General features: G+C 46.1%; 1 protein-coding gene across 7 annotated transcripts in view; it reads right to left on the minus strand.

Moving 5' to 3' along the window:
* Positions 1–12,934, minus strand: part of RAPGEF1 (Rap guanine nucleotide exchange factor 1) — a 152,964-nt gene that overhangs the window by 60,038 nt on the left and 79,992 nt on the right. For 5 of the 7 annotated variants that reach the window (XR_013829203.1, XM_079927718.1, XM_079927713.1 and 2 more), the window contains 4 exons: positions 12,101–12,240; positions 11,328–11,441; positions 6,412–6,590; positions 2,104–2,260 (listed from right to left, as the gene is read on the minus strand). Coding sequence is in view for 6 of the 7 variants with exons in the window: in XM_079927718.1 (XP_079783844.1) it covers positions 2,104–2,260; positions 6,412–6,590; positions 11,328–11,441; positions 12,101–12,240 (590 nt within the window). In the remaining variant the exon portion in view is untranslated. The remainder of the gene's footprint in view (positions 1–2,103; positions 2,261–6,411; positions 6,591–11,327; positions 11,442–12,100; positions 12,241–12,934) is intronic. The other 2 variants (XM_079927714.1, XM_079927717.1) reach the window with 1 other exon arrangement.

Here is a 12,934-nt window from a genome sequence, read left to right on the forward strand (position 1 = left end):
CCAATTCTATCACGCTGCCCCGCACACAGGAGTTTCTCAATAAACGCTTCTTGAATAAATGAAACAAAATTTAACGTACAGAGCTCCTCACCTAGAGAATCTTTGTTCTGGTTACAATATTTTAAAAACAATTATGGAAAAGTTCAGACGCTGACAGGTTCATAATCAATAGGTGTCTCTCGCTTTCTCTCTCCCTCCCCCTCTCTTATCCTGGTCAATTTGAAAAATCTGAGAAACTTTTCTTTTAGACAATTTTTCAGCTGATACAGTGGCACGTTAATGATTCCATAAAGGAAATGCACTTGGGAATGTCACAAAGCTTCACGCTTAACTCTCTCTCTTCTATTTTGGATGTTCTGACTTGTTTCGAAACATCTAATTATAATCAATTTGGTAGAAGGAAGCCTTAACAATGTCACCTGAAAAATAACACTTGCCAATAACAGCATTTCCAGAAGCCTGGACAGGAAGAGCCAGGTGAGGTGAGCCCGAAGCGCACACCCCCCCATGGTGAAGTGGGACCCAGGTCACGTCTCACTTGCCCTGCTGACCTCAGAGAGCCGCCGGGAGGCTGGAATGGGAGAATGTGTGACTGGGCGCCAGGTCTGGAAAGCAACGTCAGGTCCCACACAGCAGCCACCCTGGGCTACATCCTTAAGTCTCACCAGCCAAAACCGATCGTGCAGGACCTAGTAACCTAGTAACCGTGGGGAGTGAAGAGAACGGGGAACTGTCGGAGGACACGCTATGATGCCGCCCGGTCAAGCCTCCCTCTACGTGAGCTCCATAAAGCCCCAGCAGACACAGCAGCCCTGTTCACACAGTATTGGAGGTGGGGAGCCGCCCAGACCGCACCAGCCAACGCGGTTCATTCCGGAGCAGTGTGTAATGTCCAGCAATGCTTTCTTAGCCTCCCATCTGTAATTTTTACCCGTTGGGGGTCCTTATTCTACTCTCCAGAGCTTCTGGGGAATGTCAATCCAAGGAGGCAGCATTCAGGAGTCTAATGGCATGGTTGAGTGGGGAAGGAATTGTTTGGACCTAGGGTAAGTACCTTGGCCACAGTTTTGTACTGGAGGGTCTAGAAAGGAAGAGAACACAGTTTTTCAAGCCAAGAGACCTGTTTGCAAAGCATACATCTAGCACCACATAATTAATAGTAAACAGCAGCTAAGATCTGAGTGTTTAGTATGCCCAGCATAGTTCTAAAAGCTTTATATGTATTAACTAATTTAATCCTTCCTACAACCCCATGACACAGGGTACCACAACTGCATGTATTTTGTAGATGAGTTAACTAAGGTACGGAGCACTTGAGTAAATTGCTCAAGTTCACAGACTAGTAAGTGGTGAACCTGGGATTCCAATCTAGCTGGGCTCTACTCTAGTCTAGCCCGCTTTCCACTACATTATCCGCTCACAGCCCCGTCCCAACCCACAGGATCTCACTGTTTCACGCCCTACATCATCCCCTGCTCCTCATCCACTGGGACTTATTTTCTCAATTAAGGTTTGTCCCTTGGACCTCAATTCCAGAACCTCCAAGGACTTCACTTCCCGCCGTAGCGATGATTCATAATTTCCTATTCCGCGATTTCTGACTTCCCTGGGTAGTAAATACACAGACCACATCATGGATTCCAAGTACAGTTGGTTTCATTTCTTACTCACGTCAATCCTGCTTTTCTACTAAGAATCCCAGAAGTTCTTAGAACATGAAAAGGTAGCAGTTGACATGCTGGGAGTTTTGCTAAAAGTCAGTGCAAAAGCAATTTCCACTGGACTTCATCTAGCCGGCAAGCGTGCACAGCCAGAGCTGTAGTATAAAGACTACCTGTAGATTTAACACAAGGCCCAGTAAAGGCTGACTGCTTCTGGAAGCTCTTCTAACTATCAGGACGAGTACTCCAAAGGTTATATTCCTGTAAGAGTCACCTGTACCACGGAGAAACAGCTGTGGGACAGAGCAGCACCCAACAGCAGAAACACTGGAAGACGTGCACTCTAATGTACAAAGTTCAGGAACAAGTTCTCATGTGACAAACACCCAGCAGGGAGGGTGCTCCCAGCCCCTGATGAGGACCGTCTGGAACCTGCACGTACCTTCACTCCGTCCAGCACGGCTTTGATGACCCCCTTCACAGTTGTCACCATCTCTTTATCTTCTGAGTTCACACCTTCTAGCATCACTTGGTCAGACCAACGAATGAGGTTGGCGAGACTTTGGTACACTCGGCTATAGCAGGAGGAGAGGGCTGAGCTAGAGGTAGAAGAAGATTTTTAAAAGAATATTAAAAATCTAAAGCATGACCATCACTTTACGTCATCTGTTTAGCAGAGAACTAGCTTCTCAGTGACTAGGGTTTCTCAATCCTTCTTTCTATAAGATCTGCACCTCCTTTTAATAAACTTTTCCTCCCTGAATCTATTTCCTTACATCCCATGAAGATTTTGTGGAGCTTTATCTTCTAGTCTGTTATAAAATTTTTTTCATTTCTCATATATAATGTATAAAAATTCCACCATGATAGTTAATATGCTTTTTCAAACTTCACATCCTCCACGAGATTCTGATGACATCTCTCAAGGAGTGCCTCATCTTCCTCTCCTTCTAGTAGGTCAGACTGTTGTACACTTCTTGTTCTGAATTAGATAAAAATTCACGTTATATTGTGTCACAAGGAGTCAACAGGTTTGTGGAACTTTAGCGGGCAGGATCCTTTAAAGGAACAGCCTTTATTTCTATTAAAAAATTTTTTTTGGATCTTAGTTCCCTGACCAGGGGTCGAATCTGCACCCCCTGCCATGGAAGCACAGAGCCTTAACCACTGGACTGCCAGGGAAGTCCCAAGGAACAGTCTTTAAACATGAGCTCAAAGAGATCTGAAATTTACTAGAATTCCTTCTAACATGGGCTCAGCTTCACCATCCCCTGCAATAAACCATGGCTGAGATGTCAGAGGAATGCACTAATGAGGAGTATTTTAAGGAGGACAAGTCAGAGGTGAGGTGACCTGTGGTGACGGTAGGTGGGGGGAGGAGGTACCAACTTCACTATGACGCCAACAACTCAAAACAGAAGCCCTGAGCACATCTGGAGGCCCCAACGACTGTAGAGTGGAGGCCAAAATGAAGAAGTTTTATATCTTCCACGTATTTTTAAACAACTAAAGATACTTTTCCCTAGGATTTATGGAAAGGATTATTTTGCCATTTTAAATATTATGTATTACAACAGAGGTAGAGCAAAAATGTAGAAAATATGTGGGATGCTACCTCCTCCACTTAAAAAAAAAAAAGAATGAGGCAGACATTTAGGAGCCAAAGATATACTTTTTCCCCAAAGATATAATTTTGAGAAAAATATATAATACTGTAAGATATGATTAAAACAGGTTCTAAAAACAAAGACATTAAAAAAAAAAAAAGCCTGAACCAAACAATGCTCTAATGAGAAGCTCTTCAGAATCAGGTAAGGAGGAAGAGAATTTCCAGGAGGTCTGAAGTCTCCACTTAGCCATTCACTCGGCTCCGTGCATGTTCTGGCGGGAGGAAAGAAGAGTCAGAAAGAATGAAAGCAGCTCCTCAAGCCCCATTAAAAACAAGAAAACTTTACAAAAGGAACCCCAAGAAAGCCAGGGTTTGGCTGCTTTAGAGGACGATACAAATGAAAAGTGTTTGGTGTCAGACCTATTCTCTTCCGAAGGAGGACTGAGAGAATAAAACACATCTTGCAGACCTGCCGGGGGGCCGGACCATAGATGGCGTCGTCCTGAAGGGGGGGTGTGCTTCTAGCAGCTCTGTGCCTCCTCCCTGGCAAGGCCAGGCTAGGCCTCTTGAAACAAAGACTGTGGCCTCCCACCCGCAATTATTAAATGAAAGAGGTGGGAGGGGTCACTTTTACGTGATACTTAATTCCTACCTGCACTGGATGTTAACATTTCCCTGAAAGCACCTAAAAATGTTGGTAATTGTGTCCACCCTTCACATTGTGAGCTTGCAAGAAGAATATTCCTGTGTCTTAATGTCACGGGAAGGACATTAAAAAAGGAAGGAGGGTCTTGTACCATCAAAATGTCCAGTGGACCAGTCGTTGGTCTGTTTCTGAAATGGAGCAAAGCTGTCTGCAGTGAGGGCAAGCAGGGATCCTGCTCTCAAACATCTCTGAATGTTCCACCGTTAGGAAAAGCCTCCATTCATTGCCCACACTGAACAGCCAGCCGCTTGTTCACAGGTCCGTCACCACTGCCCTCGGAAGCTAGGGGAGCGTGGCGAAGAGCCTACCTGCTAGGGCCCAACCCACAGAGAAGAGGCAGGAAAACACCCTCCCAGCTAACAAATGCACAGGAGGATGAGATGATGGAAGGAAGCTAAAAGAAACATTTGAGGAGCATTTTAGATCATCTCAGGGAGATCAATAGAAGTATCATCAACGGGCTTTGGAAGAATTTCAGGAGGAACAAATCCCTTAAATGGTATTAGCCAAAGGACTACAAAGAAAAAAAAAGAAAACATTATTCCTTATGGCCACACCCAGGCATTTCTCCTTTCCCCTCTAGAAAACTGTTATAGACAGCAAGTAATTTTTGTCAACTCTAAAGTAATTACAAAACCCCCCCATGGACAAAAAATGCCCCAGACCATTGTCCTATTACGTGGTCAATTCTTCCAGGGCCTGCATGTCTAGAAAGTAACTTCCCAAGCAGAGTTGCTGGCTGACACTGCAGGAAGCGACAGTCCTAGCAGCAGCGCCCTGTCAACGCTGTTACAGGGCTCAGTGAAGGTGACTGTCCTGGACGCTCCCAAAGAGGCCTGGCACGTGAGGGGATCCGCCCTCATTTCCCACAGCGCCGCCCGTCGGCGCCCTGGTGTGATCACACTCTGCTCACAGGACGGCTGGTCTCGTCCCTGCCGGGCACACTGTGCCCGCTGGCCTCAGTTCCTTTGCTCTTCTCCTTCTCCTGCCCCCACTGCCAATTCAAATCCTGCCCTTCCTTCAGGTCCAGCTGCAGCATATCCTCCCCCAGGAAGTGCAACTCTTGTAAGTCTCCCTCCTTCAAAGTCAAACAGAGCTTCCACTCGGTACCATCAAATCAGCACTGTCATACAGTAGGGGAGTTGATTTTTTCAGATCTGAACTCTCCCACGGTAGGTCCATCCCATGAGAAGTGTATGAGAGCATTTCATGAAAGCTACCTGTGCGTCTGAAACCCAGCATACTGTTAAGCACGTTTCCTCAAAGGAGAACAGCCCCGGGCCTGTCTACAAGCTGGGCACTGGGCTACCTATTGGAGAAGCATGGTGCTGGTCACAGAGTCCTCCATATGGAGCAGCTGAACAAGGCACCAAAGGGACTCGCTTCCTCAGAGGCTTCTTGTACATGACAGCAGCCTGGCCTGGGAAGTGAAGACAGGGCAGAGCAAAGCCCTACCAACGCCTTATCCTTCCCCGCCAAGTGGCTTCAGTGAGCTTCCAGCCAAAAGACCACCATCTACAGGGGTCAGCAGAAGCTCCAGGGCAGAGAGCTTCTTGGAAATAAAGATACTGTTTTATCTCCCAGAAGAAGAAAACTATGCACTTCACTGTCAAGTTCTGAAAGCAGTTTACAAAAGCTTAGCCTCATGGGGCTACAAGGACACTAAACCATCTTGAGGAACTGAAACAGAGAGATGTTTATCCTGAACAGGTACCAGGGAAGAAAAACAACGCCAGCAGGCATCTGACAGCCTCTCAGGAAGAAGCTCCTGATAGGCTCTCGCTGAAGATTACATTTAATACTGCTTTCCTTTCTGTATTTAACAACAAACACAGGGGCAAGCGGCTCACTAACCTTTCAGAGGAAAACGAACTCTAGCAATAAAAGCATTACCCCACAAAAGCTGACTACACTTCCATACCTGGCTTCCAATGAATCCATGTGCTGTTTGGGAGGACCTGGCTTGATACAATTAAATGTTTCACTAATCCATGTTCTAATGGGATTCTTCTCTACCTCTTTTGGCCTAATAATCTAAGCAGCCAAGGTCTCCAATAGGTTAGATATTGGCAGGATTTAATGTCATAATAAACTACGGTTAACATAGGGTACTGGGAAAAATGGGTCCAAATCAATGTGATTATTGCCAATGAGCTGGCTAGTACGAAAAAATAACCACAGACTTACAGCGTGGCTACATCCCTAGCAATGGTGGCGATCTTCCTCAGTGTTGAGGCCTCATGAGTAACAATGATGACCTCAACCTTGGAAGAATACCAAGCGATAGCCATGGGGTAGGGGTGGGGGCAGGGCGTGGGAGGGCTCCTTCTCCTCCTGGCACTCCTCACTGGTCCTAGAAACACTGAGTGTGAAACGCCCCTGAACCAAGGTGCCACTAGGCCTCCACTGCTCTGACACAGCCCAGAGCAACTCACCTGTGCTGAATTCGAGGGTCGCTCTGCACCAGGGGTAAGATGGCCTCCAGCACCTTGCTGGCAGACCCTGGAAGCATCTCCAGTACCTTCTTATCAATAGCCATTTTGTCCACAATGGTCTTAAAGTAGCGCAAGGCACTGACAACCTCCTTCTCTTTCTCTTCCAGCCAGCTCAGGTTCTGAAAGGAAACGTTAAGAGTAAGGAGGGAGGAGAGAGATTAAAGGGAGCAATTTTAAAATAAATAAATAAAATAAAATTTCCTGCAAACTAGTTTGAGATTGACACCAATGGAAAAGGCTTCTTGCTGCAGAAAGCAAGCCAAATTGTTTTTCTAAGGATTGCAATCAGGATACAGAGGCTAGACTTGAAGGAAGAAGAAGGGGCTGACTGAGAAAGGTTGTTTAGATATTCCTAATTCCCTTCCCGGACAGAGACTGATTTGCCCTGGGGTCTCCGCCTCAACCACACTGAGAAGTCACCACTAAACTCAGTAAGCGTAGTGAGGACTAATTTGCTGATGGCTGCAGGATGCTTACAGAACCAACAGTTAAGTCCCAACGTGTGTATCTATCCAGTAAGTCAAATCAAGGCCTTTCAAGGTCCTAGGGGCTGTGTAAGACTGGTCAGAGGCATTAGTGCTCAGAATCCACTCTCCCAGGACTCCTCACTAGATTCCCACATTTGACCAGAGACGCAGCCCCTCTCAATGAAATGATATGGCTCTCCCGAAGGACCTGGAAACCCTAGGGTTAGAAGGGGCGGGACGTGCTGGGGTGAAAAGGTGAAGAAGCTGGACAGATGGCAACAATTCAATCACTGCTCCTGCAGCATATGTGCTAACAGCGCACAGGGTCCCTCTGCCCCTGAGGAAAGCCCGCCTAGGAGGAAAATAAATCACAGAGTCCTGTACTTCCCAGCACTCACATTCCCACACCCAAACCTTTTCTCCTTGACTGTGGGATACCTTGAATGCACAGACAGTGGGTAAACGCACCCCTTTGGTTTCTTTCTCCAACCTCTCCTTATACTGACCCTAACGTCAACAACCCAGGTCCCAGCTGGCTGGCAGGGAAAGGGAGATCAAGAATAATCTATAAAATGGATAAATCCAAAAACGGATAATCTACTCAAGCAGAACTGAGTACACGTCCAGGGCAGATTACGAGTGGCACGCATGAGGAAAACTGCCGCCTGTGGGCTCTTCGAGGTCCAGAGAATATCCAAATAAAAACTACCGAGAACAAGAAGATAATTTCTAGAAAAAGTAGATTTCAAACTATATAAGGGCTTCCCTGGTGGCGCAGTGGTTGAGAGTCCGCCTGCCGATGCAGGGGACACGGGTTCATGCCCCGGTCTGGGAAGATGCCACATGCCACGGAGCGGCTGGGCCCGTGAGCCATGGTCGCTGAGCCTTTACGTCCGGAGCCTGTGCTCCACAACGGGAGAGGCCACAACAGAGAGAGGCCCACGTACTGCAAAAAAACCCCCAAAAAACAAACACAACTATATAAATATATAAAAAAGTGATACACAATGAAAAGTGATTATGATTCTGAACACCAGCTCTTTTAAAATAATGAGGAATGTCATTTTAAATAAAAAATTTCAATAGTGGATTTTATGGGAATATCAAAGGAAAAATATATAAATGGAATCAGGAAATAATTAGCTCCTTTCATCAGACAACTTTCAAAAACCCGATCTGATCTGTCTCAGTGGGGGCACTTCCCAAGAGGTACCCTGCAGGCCACCATGATACACTTCTCCAAGGGAGGAAAAAGACACCCCTTCCCCACCTCCATCACTGTGGCCTCTTTGCTGTCACTTAGTTTTCTCTTCTCACTACCTGACACGTTTGTTTATTTACTGTGTGTTTCCAAGAGCCAGGCACTTGCTTCTCCACCTCGTGGCCCAGAGCGCTCTGCTTCGCCATGGCCTACACGGGGCTGAGAGGAACCTCAGTATGAAGGAACTCATGGTGCCTTGCAGACATCAAATGTGACTAAAACCACTCTGGCCAGTTGAGCAAGAGGACTCGCTACGACACTGCCATCTCAGCACATCAGGACGCGCAAGGAGCCAGCAGTGACAAAACGTGGGGGGGAAGCAGGAAACATTGTAAGAAAATATGTCACGAGGCTTGCTAGGGAGAAAGGGGCTAATCTGGAGATGGGAGCCGTCCAAAAGCGGCAAGGCACTTCACAGAAAAAAAGAGAACTCTCCTGTCATTTGCAGAGAGATCAAATGAGCCACTGAAGAGCCGGGCTGCCCTGGGCTCCTAATAAAGGAGCCGACAACCTAGCAGAGTCAGGTTTCATCCATTAACTCTCCAGCAAATTCCACTCCCAGAATTAATGGCCTCCTAACGCTGTGCATTCCCCTAGCCCATCAGCTGTTAAACTATGGCTTCTCGCAAAACACAGCCAGCAGTCGGAAGAGTTTACAATGAGACACCCAGACCGAACACCCCCAGGAACAGGGAACCTGAGGCCGAGGCCTCAGAGAGTCAGCTGCATCCACCTGCACACCGGCTCCTGTGTCAGGGGTTAGATGCCACCACTGGTGCAAACAAACCTGGAAACTACATGAGGCCAGCGGTGCTGGGGGAGGGCCTCGACCCAAAGGCACTGCGGGGCTTCAGGCTCCTCATCTGCAAAATGGGGAGAATAACGCCTGCCCTGGGTGATCTAAAGAGGTTCGTGTGGGGGGCTGGGTGAGAATGCATATGGAAGCACTTCATAAAATTAAGGAAGGAAGAGATTTTGATTAAGAAAACTTGGGCCAGAACCCACACTCTCTGTATACTGGGAAGAGTGAAAGCTTGTGCACATGGTCAAGGTGAGGAGTAGGTAAGATGGCGCGTGAAATCACCCAGGATAGGGCCCGGGCAAAGAGAGACCTGTAGTAAGTTGTAGATGGATCCAAATCTATTTCTGTCTACCTGAGTTGCAATTTCCCATGTAATAACCTGGGGAAAATGAGAATATATATGGAAATACTAAGTGGTAACACAGCTAGTAAGTGATAATTAAGGATGATGGCAAATGACAGAGTCGGCTAAGTTCACACACCCTGGCAGATTTCCCAACACTTCCTGTTCTGACTGTGGGCCTCCACCATGGGTTTATACACACTTTGTCTCATGCAGGTGGCCTGGGGCAGAGCACAGTAATTCAACCCTTCTTAAAGGGCAATGACCAGAAACCAGGGTAACACTCTTCCTTGGGTGAAGATCACATCTATAGCTCCTTCCCAGAGAACAGTTTCTCAGCCATGGCACTGACATTTTAGGACAGAAAATCCTTTGTTGGGGTGGGGGGGGAGGCAGGGTTGCTGTGCTCTGTATTATACGATGTTTACCAGCATCCCTGGCCTCCAGCCAACAGATGCCAGTAGCACCTGCTTCAATCTCCTAGTTGTGACAACCAAAAATGTCTCCAGACATTGCCAAATGTCCCCTGGAGTTTGCAGAAACCCCCACTAAGGAAAGGGTACTTGAGCATCAAATTTCCCCTATGACCTCTCTTGGAGTGATGAAGAAAGGGGGAAAAATTCCAAGAAGTGAGCGGCTGAAACAGTTTCTTATCAGAGTTCACTAGCAAAACACAGTGGTTAGTAAATCATTTTACTCCGGGCTGCCTGGACTAGTGTCAGATGACAAGTGACACTCTTCCTGGCGTTTAATATAAAACCCAGTTCCAAGGGGTTGCTAAACAGATTGCAATAAAAAATAATTGTGGTACAGACCAAATCTTCCACTTTATTACTCTTCTTCAATCTGGAATTTAGATCAATCTGGCAAACACCGTATATTTCATTCTTGCTCTCTATAGCCTCTTTTTCTTAACAGATGGGGCAGGAAAAACGATTATTCAACAAAGCCTCTGGACTTAAAACCTATTTTCTCCACTTTTAACTAGACTTTTAAGATATTCTGCCGGTCAACATAAAAACAAAAGTAGATACACTGCAAAATTCAAGAGTTATGTGTTTATATAACAGGGTAGTGTTTGCTAGTGGCATTAAATTGACAGCTGTGACAACAGTTCTACAAACTACACTGTGGACAGTCACTGAAGGGTTCAGAATCTACTTATCTACAAGGCTTGTCTTTATTTTACACTGCTGAGTTTAATTTTGTTTTTATGTTCAGTTACGTGTGGGAGCTAACATTAGATTTCTTAGATATTAAAAAATAAATTGACTTTCATAAAGAGTAACTGTAGCATCGAGAGAGTTTCGACTTGATGTCAGATGACCTGTGTTCAAATCTCAGCATCACTACTCTTCGTGTGACTTTGCCCAAACGTTTAATATCTCCATACTCCCAGCTTCCTTTTCTGCAAGATAAGTTTCCACCTTCCAGGGTTATAATGAGAATTAAGTGAGAGAACGAGTGTAAAGCACATAGCATGGGGCTAAAAAAGGCTTGGTACATGTTAGCGGCACAAAAGGTGTCCCTGGCTCCGAGAGCGCTGGTTCCACACAGTATCATCACACTCACGAGTCTCGGGAGATAGTTAACAGAGTACCTTACACTTTAGATGCCCTTCCTTTTCTCAACTATCCAGATCATCTTAGCAACTCAAGGAAAGAACAGCTGGTCTTAAGAGATGAGACTCACCCGCTTCCCCCGAACCCGTTGGACCCAAGCAGCACACCCAAACCAATCCCCAAAATCCCAGAGCTTTCGCCATGGAGTACTGAGCTCTCTCCAAAGGCCATGGGGGCTTGGATAAACTCTTACATTTATCCAAGGCTCCTTGGACTGTTTCCTGAACAATTAAGCCCACAGTTGCCACCCAGCTGAACACAATGATATTGCAATAGATTTTTTTTCCATCCCCAAAACCATGGGCCAGGATTCTGCAGTAGAGGGCAAGGCAAACCCAATTGTTCTTAACATCACACTGACCTTCTGCCTTTGAGACCTGGAAGCCACAGCACTGGTGGACATAAATTCTACTGCCTGCTGCTCCAGATCCAAGGGGATAGGGTAGCCCTCTGGTAGAAATCTGTCTGTTGCCTCCTGGAAGAGAGGAAACCTGGATTCCTACAGAGCTTGAAATGGCCATTTTAGGCTGAAGGGAGGGGTTGATGAAAACCAACAGCTGTTCCAACACATCTGGCTTGACTGGCCCTGCTGAGGTTACTGGTGTTTGAGGACATCTTTGGCTGGGTTTCAAGGGTTTAGCAAGTTTCAGAGCATGGGCCCTAAAGCCGAATGATGGGTGTTCTGGACATCACGAATCTGTGTGTGTGTGTGTGTGTGTGTGTGTGTGTGTGTGTGTGTGTGTGTCTGTCTGTGTGTGTGTGTGTGTGTGTCTGTGTGTGTGTGAGAGAGAGAGTATGTGTGGGCAACGTCGGCCTCTCTGGGGCACAGAGGCAGCATCCTGGAGTGTGAACATGATGAGCTGAGCTGTTTTAAATGCCCAGAGGATGACACAGCTGGAAAAGAACTGTTCTAGCCAACCAAGCTTGACTCTGATTAACAGGAGAAACACTCAACCATCCTAAAGGTTCATATTCCACAGGGACAATGAAAGCTCCGCCTGGAGCCGTGGAATGCTATGGAATAGGTGTTCTGTACTGAAAGTTCCATCCCCAGGGAATAAACTTAAAAAACAGCACAAACTCATTGCTCAAAGCAGGTGAAGGCCAGGAGAAACGCCTAGACAGTCAGCTTACTTTGTTCACAGGCTTCTCTGGAATCTTCACAGACACCTCAGCTGGTTTTCCCTTCTTTGATGGCGTTCTCTTGATTTTGGGTGAGTGGAATTTGTCCATCAGCTTCATGGTGAAGGAGGAGAGATGAGAACGCTGAGAGTCTGAAAACAAAGAAGGTAATGATTTTTAGAGGTACAGTGGGAAGAAGCTGTGGTTCTTTGACCTTTTGTGGAAATGAGCACCGTCCTCAAACAAATCTTTCCCCCTAGCTGTTCAGCGTTACAAAGAAAAGGAAATATGGATCCATTAACCATTTCTGCTTGCATGTTTCAATTTTTTGCAATTTCCATCTAGTCTAGGTTGAAAGCAGTCAAAATGGCTTTGGAAAACGAACGTGCAAATATTTCCAAGTGTCCTTATAGAGTTTGTCTGATGATCTAACCAATGTCCAAGGGAACCGGCTAAGATGAAAGAATACCAAAGTAGAATCACAGAAGTGCTGGATGTAAGAACTGGAAAGGAAGGCCCTTTTGAATCAACCTTCTCGTTTTCTGGTTTAGGGAACTGCAACAAGTGACATGGGCAAGGCCTCAGAGCTGGCAGTGGAGACTGAAACAGAACTAAGGTGTTTGAAACCCTCGGGGACACAGTGAAAGACTAAGTGGTTTCTCGCCAAGATCAGGAACAAGATGAGGGTGTCCGTTCTTACCACTGTCATTCAATTTTGTACTCTCTTACTCCAATAAAAGCCATCCAGATTGGAAAGGAAGATATAAAACTATCTCTATTTGTAGATGACATAATCTTGTATATGAAAAATCCCAAGCAATCCACTAAGAAACTACTAGTACTAAT

The sequence above is a fragment of the Stenella coeruleoalba genome (genome assembly GCF_951394435.1).
Source record: "Stenella coeruleoalba genome assembly, chromosome: 7".
Lineage (NCBI taxonomy): Eukaryota > Metazoa > Chordata > Mammalia > Artiodactyla > Delphinidae > Stenella > Stenella coeruleoalba.